Source organism: Podarcis erhardii (assembly GCF_964252035.2).
Source record: "Podarcis erhardii genome assembly, chromosome: 2".
Taxonomy (NCBI): Eukaryota; Metazoa; Chordata; class Lepidosauria; order Squamata; family Lacertidae; genus Podarcis; species Podarcis erhardii.
Genome location: NC_138498.1, coordinates 81,251,011 through 81,266,235, shown reverse-complemented (window position 1 = coordinate 81,266,235; position 15,225 = coordinate 81,251,011). Strand labels below are relative to the sequence as shown.

The following is a 15,225-nucleotide window of genomic DNA, read 5'->3' as shown; positions in this document are numbered from 1 at the left end:
TTTACATCCATGAACATATATCTTTGGATTTTTCTTTTATGAGAAACCATAGGCTAATTTTAATATGGGTTTCCTTGCAAAATGTCAAGCATTCTTTTAAAATGCACCAGCACAGCTTACCAACAGGAATATCCAGCAGCGATAAATTCAAGAGGTGAATGAACAAAATAATATCCAGTTCAGGTTTCCATGTTACGCTTTTCACAAAACCTTTCAGATTCTTATCTAGTTGCTTCGAAATGTGGCTTCATGCTTGTGACCTACAAGGGGTGATGCAAACTTTTATTGCCCACATTCAAAGACTGCTGCTACATTTTCTGAGTGAAAAACCTGTCAGTCCACCTCTTATGCAACATTTTAGCCCTGTTGATGAGAGATTCATCCTTTAAATGTGCACAAGAAAGCTCTGTTATGCATCTTCCTTTCTAAAACCCTTCATGAATTCAGTGCTATGAAAAATGCAAGTTTTGGTTTCCTATCAACTAGCCAGTTTTGGAGTAACTGCCTCTCAGTTGTTACATTTGCTTATATGCTGGACTCTTACCTATCAGGCTTTCTGTGCAGGGACTACTTTCCATGCCATATGTATGTGCTGCATTTTTAAACCATGGTGGCGTGTGCTTTGACTGGTATTTATTCCTGTAGATCAGGGGTCAGCAACCTTTTTCAGCCGTGGGCCAGTCCACTGTCCCTCAGACCATATGGTGGGCCGGACTCTATATATATATATTTGGGGGGTGAATGAATTCCTATGCCCCACAAATAACCCAGAGATGCATTTTGAATAAAAGCACACATTCTACTTATGTAAAAACACCAGGCAGGCCCCACAAATAACCCAGAGATGCATTTTAAATAAAAGGATACATTCTATTCATGTAGTGGAACGCGGGTGGCGCTGTGGGTTAAACCACAAAGCCTAGGGCTTGCCGATCAGAAGGTTGGTAGTTCGAAGCTCCCATTGCTCGGTCCCTGCTCCTGCCATCCTGGCAGTTCGAAAGCACGTCAAAGTGTAAGTAGATAAATAGGTACCGCTCCAGCGGGAAGGTAAACGGCGTTTCCGTGCGCTGTTCTGCTTCACCAGAAGTGGTTTAGTCATGCTGGTCACATGACCTGGAAGCTGTACGCCAGCTCCCTCGGCCAATAAAGCGAGATGAGCGCTGCATCCCAGAATCGTCCGCGACTGGACCTAACTGTCAGGGGTCCCTTTACCTTTCTACTCATGTAAAAACTCGCTGATTCCTGGACCATCCGTGGGACAGATTTAGAAGGCGTTTGGGCTGGATCTGGCCCCCGGACCTGAGGTTGCCTACCCATGCTGTAGATCAAAGTGGGCAATATTGCCTTAAGACTAACAGCAAGGAGCAAGTAGAGGCTTAAAAGGAAAAAAACACACAAAAAACCCAATGTATTTAATAATGGTCAGAAAATTGGTCCGTGGCTGCTAGTATAAGTGAAAACTGTTTTTGGCATGGAAGGGAAACTCATAACTGAGTCAAAACAAAATAAAAAAAATTCCTTCCAGTAAGAGATTCTAAATCTCAGGATTGTGGGTTCGAGCCCCACATTGGGCGAAAAGATTCCTGCATTGTTGGAGGTTGAGCTAGATGACCCTTGTGTTCCCTTCCCACTATAAAATTCTATGATTCTATGTAACCAGAAGGCTATCTAGAGAAAAACCGCACGATGCCAGGATTACAAATCCACCACCCACAGTAGATCAACTAACTACAGAGTAGTGTGTCTCCATCTGAGTACAGGTGCCCTGGATGAAGGTTATTTCAGGGCAAATTTATAGATTATTCACAGTTTAAAACTTTTTTTAGACCAGGTAGCTGCATGCTGTGTGGTAACTGTATCTCTGCATCGCTACTCACGAGTCTATGTTTAAGGATTATCCCAATGTACTCTAAAAATGTATTTGGTTTATTGATAAGCTTTTTGAAAAACAGCACCACACCCCTTGTTATTTATTAGATTGTGTCACTTTCAGCTGTCGTGCTTTGATATAGATTTAACAATTGTGCTAAAAGCTGCATTTGTTAATCTGCCCATCAGGATGTGCATCACCATGCCTATTAAGGACACAAGCCTGTTGGGAATCAATGGATATTTAATTATAGCATTTTATGAAATATTATTTTTAGAAGTGGACTGCTATGCTTGCTTTTAGAAAAATTGTTAGAACCTGTCCTGGAGCCGTCTATCATAAAAACCTGCACTGACAGATTTGTAGTAAAATTCATTGTTCTTATTTTCAGTATGTAAATATAACACAACTGAACTGAGCAAAATGCTTCAGCCTTACACTTTGAGGATTCCATTGGTGCGTATATGCTCCAAAGGATGTCCCAAATGCCAATTCTTTTCAAAGTCTGGACATGGTGTTCTAAGTCCGAGGCTCTGATGTTCCAAAGTCCAGTGCTTTGAGGAACTGATACAGTGGTACCTTGGGTTACATACGCTTCAGGTTACATACGCTTCAGGTTACACACTCCGCTAACCCAGAAATAGTGCTTCAGGTTAAGAACTTTGCTTCAGGATAAGAACAGAAATCGGGCTCCGGCGGCGCGGCAGCAGCAGGAGGCCCCATTAGCTAAAGTGGTGCTTCAGGTTAAGAACAGTTTCAGGTTAAGAACGGACCTCTGGAAAGAATTAAGTACTTAACCTGAGGTACCACTGTACATTACATTTTCTGGAGTTATCCTTATGTTCACGATATTGCAGCTGTCAGTGTGAATGGTTCCAAGGAAAATGATATGATGCCATTTTTATTATTGTTTAGATTGTAATTTCCTTCAACCAGGCAACTCCCTAGGATTTTTATTGGCCCAAACAGCTGATCCACAGTAATGCATAAGCTTCAGGTAGCTGATCATCAGGATTTGATCAAAAGAGGGATGCCAGCAATTGTGATGCCACACTTACATTGTTGCACACCATTCAATAATTGTGGTTAGCTTATCCGCTTATTATGTCAATCAACCTTTTGATGCTGAATCACATGAATAGCTTATGTTCATAACTACCCACACAGCTCCTCATTTTCCTGGCTTTAAATATTTAACATATAAAGGTGTGAGTGGTTGGTGTAGTGGAAAATGAAGCTGCCGTTCTTGGTAGACTTTGACTTTAGTTGTCCTCACAGCAGCCCTGGAAAGTCCTTCACTGTTGCTCCTGATTTACTCCTAGTGCATTGAAGCTGAAGGAGAGTTGCATGCCAAAAGCCATGCAAGTGATAATCTGCTTCATGACATTTCACCAAGTTTCCCAGCTCTGAGTTTGATACAATAACGACCGGACCACACTGGTTTTTCAAGAGAAATAAACAATGTGATTTTTCTTAAGATGTAGTTTAATAAGCATTCCACCCTTGGTCTGAATTTCAGGTGTATTTTTGTTTCTGTTGTTGTTTAGTCGTTTAGTCATGTCCGACTCTTTGTGACCCCATGGACCAGAGCATGCCAGGCACTCCTGTCTTCCACTGCCTCCCACAGTTTGGTCAAACTCATGTTAGTAGCTTCGAGAACACTGTCCAACCATCTCGTCCTCTGTCGTCCCCTTCTCCTTGTGCCCTCCATCTTTCCCAACATCAGGGTCTTTTCCAGGGAGTCTTCTCTTCTCATGAGGTGGCCAAAGTATTGGAACCTCAGCTTCAGGATCTGTCCTTCCAGTGAGCACTCAGGGCTGATTTCCTTCAGAATGGATAGGTTTGATCTTCTTGCCGTCCATGGGACTCTCAAGAGTCTCCTCCAGCACCATAATTCAAAATATCAGCTAGGAATTCCATAATAGTGGCTGTGGAAAGCAGCTTTTAAGGCCTTTTCTGATCTCTGGATCAGAAAACTGTGTTCAGTCTATATCTGCTCCCCTGTTATCAGGCAAGCTGTCCTACATACAGATGAGATGTAGAAGAATGGGCAGATCAGGGGGTTATCTGTATATCACACAGATGCCCAAGGTACTAAGGAAAACAGATACTTTTTTAATTAGATAAAACACCCCCCCCCCTAAAAAAGTGTAGTGGCCAAGAACTGTACATGCATTTTTGCTGCCAGAGAATACTGGTAAGACAGAGCAGCAGCGGGAACAGCGGAAGAGAAAGTGTCTGTGATTTTAGTTGTGAGCAGTTGATCGTTCATGTTTGACCATAGTTTGGCTTAGCATGATGTACAAACCAGTGGTTGTATACAACAAAGTCGTCCTCTTCACGGGAGGATTTCCACTTGTGCCAGGGGGCCTCTTTATCCTGCACACCCCACCCCACCCCAGGTCAGCTAGAAAGGATCTGGGGAAAACCCAGAATAGATTTCTTGGGCACATGGAGGGGGGGCGGGGAGAAGAGAGAGGAGAATTTGTGTTGTGGGAGCAGAAGTCCTTGCACAGATCGGATGACTTTACTGGGTACAATTCCATGCCTCTATCTATGTATCTATCTTAATTATTCACCTACAGATGTTCCTTCAAAGCAGTAAAAGAAAAGCATGTCTTCAGTCTGCCCTAAATGTGCAAAGTTTGACCCATGAGCAAATATGTTGGATTCATTTGTCCCATCTTTGACTTTAAATGTGTAAAGCCTGACCCATGAGCCCTCCTGTCTTGGCAGGAGCAAATGTATTGCTTTTCTGGTTTGTAGGTTGAAGTAATCTCCATTTTGTTGTATTTCTTGTAATATGGGGATCAAAGCTACCAGGTGAGATAAATATAGTTCCAAAAGACTGAATTTGTCTGCCACATGGTGATCTTGTCATCTGTTATTAGTTTCCTTTTGATAGTGGATTCGTTAGGTTTCATATCCCTTTTTTGAGCCTCACCTGAGCTGGGTGTGATTCAGAAATGATTTAAAGCTGCAGTGCTCGGATTGTAGTCCTATTTATTGCAGTAGGCATGTCAGATGACTGACAGAAATCAAAGACTGAGGAGCTGGAGTTTGGTGTGAAAGTTTTTCCTGCCCTGCCATCCCTCAGTTGCTTGTCGCAGCAAGAACTGGAAATGGATGCAAAAAGACTCTCATCAACTTTTGCGACGCTTTTGATCAGGATGCAGTGTATAAAGGGGAAGCAATTAAACAGGCCAGGGACATATTTTCATAATGACTCATCTGCTGAAATATGTAATTTATGAGAGAGGATTGTAGATAATATTGCTGTGTTTCACATAATAGGGAGGATGTTTTCTTACAGTAGTTATCATTGTAGTCCTGAGGGGGAGAAAGAGCTGCAATGAGTTGACTTTCCCCTTGGAGGTAATTGTTGGGTTCTGCTGAGAGAAAGAAATCATAGAATCATAGAACTGCAGAGTTGGGAGGGATCCCGAGGGTCATCTAGTCCAACCCCCAGCAAAGCAGAAATCTCAACTAAAGCATCCAGGACAGAAGGCTGTCCAAATTCTGCTTAAAAACCTCCAGTGAATGACAGTCAACCATCAGGCTTCTGATGTTTTTACGGTTACAAAATAAAGAAATAAACAAACATTTTAGCAGTCTGGGGGTTCTTTGTTGCAGAATGTTTGCACAGTGCAGTAAAAATTTAAAACTGTTCTAAATTTCCCATAGGTTTTAGTGCCTCTTTTCAAGCAGAGGTATCATCTATGCACTGGGAGATGATATTTTATTTTATAAATTTATTAATAATCTTTCACATACATCTCAAGGCAGTTCATAACCCTATACTAGAAACAACTAAAAACATTGTAAATAAACCCTTTAAAACCAATAAAAATCTATGGTGTTTAACAATACAAATAATACAATACAAATAAAACAATACAAATAAGCACACAAGGTGCTTAAAAAAAAATTCACACAAAAATTCAACCAGATGAGAATCTTCATTATTCCATGCTTAATAGTTGCACATTGCAGATGTAGGATTTTGCCAACGAATCTTTCTCCTATCTAGCCTGGCCACTGTTTGGGCAGGATTTTGATGGTGATCTTTGTCTCTCTGACCCTTGCTCTCTTTTTCAGTTAGTCTCTAGATTACACACATGCTTGATGCCAATCCTCCAAGTGCTCATATTGAACACAGTGGGAAATTCCATCTACCTAAAACTGTGATTTATGTAAGAGCCATTATTTCTCTCCCTTGTTTGGCTCCTCCCAACATGATTGCCACCATTATCTTCTCTGGCATATGGTTATTGTATTTCCAGATGTCATAATTTGATCATAGGAGACACCAACTATCCTACATACGATTTGAGAAGCCCATCTGCCGTTACAGCTTAATATTGTCACAATATTTTCACTCTGCTTTACTTTCCAAATGGCAGAACCTTTGTAAAACGGTTCATTTGCCTCCTTTGTTTAGGCACGGTTAGTATTACTCTCTTTGTGGAAATGTAGCTTGAATCTCAGAACTGGGGCTCTCATTCCAGATCACGTCTAATACAAGGCACTCAGGTCCATGCGCAGATTTTTAAAAACGTTGCACTCTAGCAAAATTTCCTTTATGCCATTTCAAAGACTGAGCTACTAATCTCAATCAGTTCTTCTCTGATGCTGTTTGTATAAGAGACACTTCACACTTGGCACGGGAGTCATGTTTGCAGCAGCCACACCATTGTTATAGTGGTGCTCCCCACATCAGACACACCAACTACAAAAGGCAGTTGCATAATTCTAAGCATGCACCGGAGAGCCTTGGTTGGCTGCATAAGCTTGCTCCTTGCCCTTTATGTGCTTCTTATGGGTTGTAAAACCAGTTTAGCAATAGGGCAAACGTGACTGACATGTAAAGTTTGATGAACATCTATATCTTCCTTCAGTTACTGGAACCTGGTCTCTCTGTATTTATAACCTTAGATGTCAATGCTGTAACTCCAATAATAATAATAATAATAATTTAGCATTTACAACCCACCTTCCCTCCAAGGTGACATGCATAGCTCTCCCTGTCCGCAATTTATTCTTACAACAACCCTGTGAAGTAGGCTAGGCTGAGAGACAGTGACTTCCTCTTCCTCACAGTGCTCTCTTTTTGCCCATATTTCACTGCAGTTATTTCACTACCAATTCCTAGTCCAACACTCTAACCACTACACCACACTGGCCGTGTTTTAAACCTTTCTCCTTGTGTGCCACTTACCCCAGTCAAAATCCCCATTTCAGCAGATCCTTGTTCCGCAATGGAAGAATGCACAGGCACCTGTGGTTTTTTCCTCCATGGGACAAATATGCTTCTGGGGTGGGATAAAGTGACTTTGGTAGAAATAGCTACCATCCAGCTACTGCTGTGAGCAGAGTCATAGCCCCTTGCACTGGAAAATACAGCCAAAGATCTCGTGTGTAATGTGCAGCTTGGCTTAGTGGACCTGAGGTAGACCATGGTCAGAAAACGGAAGTAATCCTACTAAGTGGGGATAAATTTCCAAATTAGTTTTAACGGGTGTTGACATTTTACTGTTAATTACTGTACGAAGGAGTGTGGCCCTGTTGCAAATAAGAGACGAGCCATTGGCCTTTTATGTTCAGGGTCAGTTTTCAGCTTTGTGTTTAAATCTGCTCACCTGGAAGATTGACTTTTTAAAGAAAGTTAGCTTGTTTGTGTGCATGTATATTCCCTTATGAAACCGACTATTTCTTTACCAAGGTGTAATGGGTGTTGTTGAAGCAAGAGTTTCTGTTTTGCTGAAATTGCATTTAGTTTGTCAGACCTTCCTAAGAGAACACGAGAGAAATGTGATCAAATGAATTCTGAAGTGCTAGGCGGCTGTCGAAACACAGAAAGTAACTGATGATTCTTTCTACGCTCTATGCTGAAAAGTCCTGATTCCTGCCTACTATTTATAGCTTTAGCTGGTTGCTTCCAAAATTGGGTTAGGTGTGGTGTTTCCATCAAAGTACAAAGAGTTATGAGCTTCCCATCATTCACAAAAGTCTCAAGTTGTTTTCTGCAGGAAGAAGACTGATGCACAATACAAAAAAAATTATGCTGCAATCCTATCCCCACTCTCCCTGTTGAAGTCAATGAGACTTACTTCTGAGTAGAGCAGTGTTTTTCAACCTTTTTTGGGCAAAGGCACACTTGTTTCATGAAAAAAATCACGAGGCACACCACCATTAGAAAATGTTAAAAAAATTAACTCCGTGCCTATATTGACTATATATAAAGTAATTCTCTTGAATAGGAATCAAATAAACACAGAGAAAGTATTTTATAATTACTTTATTATGAAATAGTAAGTAAACAGAAATATTAAACATTATAAAATACTTTATTTTTAAATCTTTCGAATTTTTCAATTTTTCCCACGGCACACCAGGCAACATCTCGCGGCACACTAGTGTGCCGCGGAACAGTGGTTGAAAAACACTGGAGTAGAGGACTGCCCTGTATTTGAAGGACTAGCGTTAAGTGTTTAATATTGTGATTAATGAATTGTGATTAATGAATAGCAGCCTTATACTTCAACTTTTTGCAATGAAACACATAATAACTTAAATGACCTGTGGGATCAGATGACAAGGCCATGACTAGCTGACCCTACATGTGGAATGGAGCCTTGAAGGTTCTGGCTTTCAACCTGCTACCTAGTAAGCTAAATTTTGTATTTTTGTGCAAGTTTTACCTGAGCTCCACCTGATGGCTGGTTTGCCGTTGGTATTATAAGAGCTGAGGAAGGGAAGGTGGTGGTTGTTTTCGTTTTGTTGCTGTGCTCTGGACACTCTTCTCTCCAGTCCTTTGTGTGTCTCTGGCATTCCCATTTTGACATTGTTGAGACAGTCTCAACATTTAAAGCACAAGCATCCTGGGGACTTTGGTTTGTTGAGGGTGTTGGAAATTGTAGCTCTCTGTGAGAGGTAAACTACAGTTCCCAGGATTTTTGCGGGGTGTGTGTGTGTTAATTTAATTATGCTGTAATTGTAGTTAACATGTGTATGCAGCCTGTGTCACATATTTGCAGTGTTCTGGAACCCATTGTGAGGGGGTTTCTACTCTTTGGGGGGCCATAATTAATCCATACACCTTGAGGTGTTAATAAATAGGCAGAAAAAACACTTTTGTCTGTGAGTGGACCCCTTTTCTTCTAAAGTGATTTGGCACACAGGGTCACCAAATTTCATTTTATTGGGGAATGTTGCTTGATGCACCCAGAGCCCACTGTGGCACACACGCAAAGCTGTCATAACCAGAAAGCTGAAAATTTCCTTTTCACATTCCAAACTTTTCACAAGCCGATGCCCATTGGTCAGCAGAGGCTGTGTGGTTGTAGGGAGAGGAACAGTCTTGAAATATATTGTGGTGGAGATGGGGGGGGGGACGGGGGACGGACAGGGGACATAACCTCTATTTGGGGATTGAAAGCCGCATTCATTTCCTGACAGAACACAATTTCATGGTATATTTGGCATCAGAGCCAAACTATCCGTTGAGATAAAGGTTCAGTCCAATACCTTTAATGCTGTGAGATTTATATCTCACAGCATTGAAGGTATTGGACTGAACCTTGGGGGGGGGGCACTCCTTAATCTGTGCAGAGGCAGTAGCTGCTTCAGCTGTGCTGGTGTCTCATTGTGAGAGAGTGGAGAAATGCAAAATCCTACCCTATGTGCAGCGCCTGGGTCAGTGCCAGCTGTTTCGTTCTCTGAGGCAGCAAGTCAAGGTGCACCATACCCAGGGAGAACCTAGTTATTTTGGCCACCGGCTTACTTACAATAATAATGTAGCAGTTGCCTTTTCTTGAGGTGCTACAGCCTGATTATGGGTTAATAATAATAAAATTTTATTTATTTATTTATTTATTTATTTATACATACATACATACATACATACATACATACATACATACCCCACCCACCTGGCTGGGTTTTCCCAGCCACTCTGGACAGCTCCCAACAGAATATTAAAAACACAATAAAACATCAGACATTAAAAACTTCCCTAAACAGGGCTGCCTTCAGATGTCTTCTAAAAGTCATATAGTTGTTTATTTCCTTGACATCTGATGGGAGGGTGTTCCACAGGCTGGGCGCCACTACCAAGAAGGCCCTCTGCCTGGTTCCCTGTAACCTCACTTCTCGCATTGAGGGAACTTCCAGAAGGCCCTTGGAGCTGGACCTCAGTATTCGGGCTGAATGATGGGGGTGGAGACGCTCCTTCAGGTATACTGGGCAGAGGCCGTTTAGGGCTGCGGTTTGTTGCCATCTGTCCTCTCCTACAGAGCAGCCACATGATCTATTGCATCAACAGATAGAGTCTGGGATAAGCATTCCTAAGTTCAGTAGGTCCTGAATGGAGTTGGGTTCTGCTGCCACTGGAAAGCTATTGATTCTGACACCCGAACTGGCAGTTTTACCAGTGCCACATAATAATCTTTCCACGCTTGCAAAACATTGATCCTTTCGTGTGGCAGCAATGACCTTCCTATCAATTCAGAATAGGCTAGGAAACTCCATTGCAATGTTTTTGGTGCTTGCTGAAAACATTTTTTGTTTAGGCTAGCTAGCCCAGACATGTGATTTTAATATATCTGTCTGTACAGAAGTCCACTTTACCTATCTTTTGATAAATGTTGTGTCTACTCATTTTGAACGTTTGATTTCATTGGTATTGTTTTAAGGATATTTTATATTGTTTTATGCATGGTGTTTCCGTGCGCTGCTCGGCTTCTCCAGAAGTGGCTTAGTCATGCTGACCACATGACCTGGAAAAACTGTCTGTGGAAGCGGACAAACGTCAGCTTCCTTGCCAGTAAAGCGAGATGAGCGCTTCAACACCAGAGTCATTCACTACTGGACTTAACTGACTGGGGTACCTTTACGTATGTAAGGTTTGTGCTTATTAGGCAGTATTGTACAGAAATCTTGTTAAAATGAATACACACACACACACACACACTGCTTCTTGCTGCAGTCTGGATCAGTTCAGCTTAAATTGTGTCTATCCTGTGCTGGCAAGGTTGTAGCCAAAGATGGTGTCTTCAAGCTGAGATGATTCAGGCAAAAGATAATTATGTTTGACTCAGTTGCTTATGAAAAAAAATTACTCCTTTGCATGACAATTCCTTGCCGCGCTGTCTTGATTATGCTACAGTTTTTTTAAAAGAAATAAAAAATCTATCTCTTGGGCCCTTGACTCCTTTCCAATCTAGTTTCTATTCGCCTCTCATGGGTTGTTCTCTCCTTGGATTACATTCCCACAGCTTGACTGCAGCCTACACTGCATTGCCCCATATTTTCTGTCATCTACCTTAATGTGTGTCCTGAGCATCTGTCATGTGAGAAATCTTCTTGGCAACCAAGAAATGCTGTGAGCTACATGCCCTCCTTCTCTGTGTAGCGGAGCTGGATTATGGCAGCAAAATAACTTGTACAAAACCAAAATCCAAAATGGTTATCATCAGACAAAATCCATATTCTGCAGGCACATTGGTTAGTTCAGCACTGTTTTGGGCTGATTTCTAAGAGATCCAGGTTGTAACTACAGTGGTACCTCGGGTTACATACGCTTCAGGTTACATACGCTTCAGGTTACAGACTCCGCTAACCCAGAAATAGTACCTCGGGTTAAGAACTTTGCTTCAGGATGAGAACAGAAATCGTGTGGCGGTAGCAGCAGGAGGCCCCATTAGCTAAAGTGGTGCTTCAGGTTGAGAACAGTTTCAGGTTAAGAACGGACCTCCGGAACGAATTAAGTATGTAACCAGAGATAACACTGTATATTACAATTATGTCCAATTTCTGCACCCAGAACCACCAGCATAGCTGCATGTATTTACATACTTTGTACTGGTTGAAATAATATATATTCTTACTTTGCAGAGGGGCAGTTGGGAGTCATTGTGGGATGTGTGTGTGCCAAGGAGGGGTGTTGGTTATGTTAATGTTATTTATATTTACTTTGAATCATGGCCACATACCTGATAGCAGGGGTTGGCAAACTAAGGCCCGTGGGCCGGATCAGGCCCAATTGCCTTCAGGACTGTCCGTGGATCGGCGTGGGGTTCTGTTCGTTCGGGCTGCGCCATTATTTTTTCTGCGCCATTCCATTCCCCCCTCCACACACAGCGCCACCTCCTCCTCCCCCCTCCCTCCTCCTGGCTTCTCCCCACCCTACCTAGAGGAGGAAGGGGGCTGGGCTGGGCTGGCTGAGTGCCATTTTAAGCAGCCCCTCTCCAGAGCCAGCCCTTTCGCATTGCTCACCTTCCCGCTGCTGTTGCTGCCGCCATCCTGGTGCTCCTGTGGGCCAGAGGGCGGAGCGGATGAGCTTGCTCTGCCTACCCACGAGAAGCAGCAGCAGTGGTGGTGGTGGCAGCGGCAGCCCCTGGGAAGGTAAGCACAGCGGCTGGGGTTGGGGAGTGGGGAGGAGGACTACTTGGCCCCCTTGCCTCTTCTTCCAGCCCCCACCCCAGTGCTGCTTCTCTGGCCCACCACAAGGTCTGAGGGACAGTGGACTGGCCTGCGAGTAAAATATTTTGCCGGCCGACCCCTGCCTGATAGTCCTCCAGATGTTCTATAGATAACAACTGTCACCCTCCTCCAGCCAGTGTATTATCTGAAGCTGATGGATGTTGCAATCCAAACAGTCTGGAGGGCACTGGGCCAAGGAAGACCGCTTTAGAGTTTTAAGCATGTAGCAGGAAAAAAAGATTACACACCACCATATGTAAAATCAAGCTTTCCTTTGTGACCATACTTTCTACTTTAGAAAACCAAGATATATCATTAGAATTCTGTAGAAGCTTCCTGATTTTGCATTACTTTCCACAGCCAGGCCATAGATCACAATCCCAGTTTATTCCCCATTTCCTTCATCCTGTTTATAATTCCTGTGGAGCAGAAAACTGCCTGTTTGTTTCTGGTCCTGGTTTCAACTTTTCAAGCCCAAAATGGGATATGACCCAATTAACCTCTCTCTGTACCAGCCTGCCCATGTCTTAAGATCTGCTGACGAGGCTCCTTTTAAAGTGCTTGTCAGTGAGGGAGGAAGCCCTGCTCTATCATGGTACCCTGGCTGTGGAACACCCTCTCTGCAGAAGTATGGCTGTCACCAACTTCATTAACTTTTCAATGCCAACTCAAAAAATTGTGACTGCTCTGGGCACTTTAGTTGCATAACATGGCCTACTGAATTAAAAGTTGTTTGGACTGCATTTAATAGATTTTATTTCATGGTTGTAGGACCATTTGGGTCTTCTTTGATACACCACCCTGATATCTAATGGATGAACAGGCAGCCCTGTTTAGGGAACTTTTTCAGTATTTGATGTTTTATTGTATTTTTAATATTTTTTTGGATGCCGTCCAAAGTGGCTGGGGAAACCCAGCCAGATGGGCGGGTTATACATACTAAATGATGATGATGATGATCTAAAAATCATTTAGCAAACCAAATTCCTACGATAAAACTGCATTTGTAAAGGGAAAGCAAAAGGAGAGGCTACAATCATTCTTGTCCAGTGGCTTCCATTTTGATATTTCATTCAAGTCTACTGTATGAATTGCAGGTCCTTCTTGTCTGGTCGCTCTCAAATGAAAAACGTGTGTGACCTTGGCATTACTTTTAATAATTAACCCAGCTGCACCAAAGCAGCAGAGTGATGCTAAAGACAAAAAGAGTGTTGTCACATTGTGTTCTCCTGACCCAGGTCTAGATAACCAGTTACATAATCAGAGGCAATTGCTTGGGGAAGAGATAGAAACACAATGCCGTCCTGGTATGTCAGACAATGAATGGAAATGGCTCCAACTAGCATAGACCATGTCATCACATAATGGGTATTTCCAAGTCTTGATATATGGCCCAGGTAGGCTGAAACTTGGATATGAGGATTGATAAACCCTGAAAGGTCTTATTGCTTTATCCATTTTTCACATTTGAGAAAAGACAGTACATAACTCTTTGTTCTTTTATGTCTTTTAGTTGTGTTGGTGTAGAAGAAGATGAGGCTCCAGATATTGATATCTACCACTGTCCAAATTGTGAGAAAACCCATGGAAAGTCTACTTGTAAGTATAGTCCCTTGACCAATAGAGTCCTTCTATTATATTATAAGTACTATTCTCTTACCCAAAATATTGTATGGCTTGTATCATTGTGCATGCAGAACAATTTCTGTGAGCATAATGAAGCTTCCTCTCCCCCTCCTCACCCCTGAGCACCCCCATATTTGTGCTGGAGGGTTGTGGGAACCCCCATAGCTGGTTCTGGCACATGGGTGAAGAAGAGGCAAGCAAAGCTCTGTGCTGCTTGCAAAAAACATTCTGCATGTGCGATAATTTAGTGGAATACAGTCTGATACAGAACGGGAATATACAGTCATACCTCAGGTTACAGATGCTTCAGGTTGCGTTTTTTCGGGTTATGGACCGCCGAAACCCGGAAGTACTGGAACGGGTTACTGTGCGCAGACACACAGATGCGGGTTGCGAATGTGCATCTCACACGGATCACATCCGCAACCCGAGCGTCCACTGTATAGGACTGAGCCCATATTTTCTGTTTATGATAAATACCTTTAAAAAGCAAGGACAACAAACTGATGTTGTTATTAAATATTTTTGCTTAAAACTTGAAACTTGAGTAAGCACGGATTCAAGCAAACATGCAAATTCATTATCTGATGACTGAAATACCAAGTGATAACTTATATGGGTAAATGGACCCTCACAGACAGATCTTTCATAGTTCCTTACATTGCTTTAAAATAATTGATTTTCACCCATCCACCTCCCAGTCATCAAGAAAAATCTAGAAAAATCACAGGGGGAAAATTGAAATTCTTTAGCTCTTGGGAGTAAGCACTATTTAACTAAGCAGGGCTTAACTTCCAGGTAAATATGCATGGACTTACTTCTGAGTAAGGATAAGATTAGAAATATGACATTTTATTGCTATGATACAGCAATTTATGTTAAGGCAAACAGTCAAAAACATTTTAAGAAAGGGTTCAGCATATTTTCCTTTTTGGAGGTAGGTTTAAAAGGCTTGGCTCTTAGAGAAAAACACACACATCAGAAAAGGGTTGCATAAGTCAATTGTAAAGGGAATAATTTTCCAATTGAATAACTTATCTGGAAGAGAAGCAATGTGGCAGAAAATTCTCCTTGTCAGTAATGACCTCCTTTGTAAGAGATAAAATGTTAATTTTCCTTTTGGCGTCTTGGATAAAATTCTTCAATAACAACATAGCAATGTATATGATATTTAATTCCTCATAATTTAGGAGTGAAAGATAAAATGAATAAATGACTAAAAATGAATGGATAGATAAGACAGAAGT

The 15,225-nt window shown here is 42.1% G+C and overlaps 2 protein-coding genes across 3 annotated transcripts in view; one reads left to right on the top strand and one right to left on the bottom strand.

Annotated features, from left to right (window-relative positions):
- PHF2 (PHD finger protein 2) overlaps positions 1–15,225 on the top strand; it is a 115,315-nt gene that overhangs the window by 43,600 nt on the left and 56,490 nt on the right. For both annotated transcript variants that reach the window (XM_081848839.1, XM_081848840.1), the window contains exon 2: positions 13,866–13,951. In XM_081848839.1, coding sequence (XP_081704965.1) covers positions 13,866–13,951 — 86 coding nt within the window. The remainder of the gene's footprint in view (positions 1–13,865; positions 13,952–15,225) is intronic.
- The window catches only part of NINJ1 (ninjurin 1), a 436,658-nt gene that overhangs the window by 386,778 nt on the left and 34,655 nt on the right, over positions 1–15,225 (bottom strand). The window lies entirely within an intron of this gene.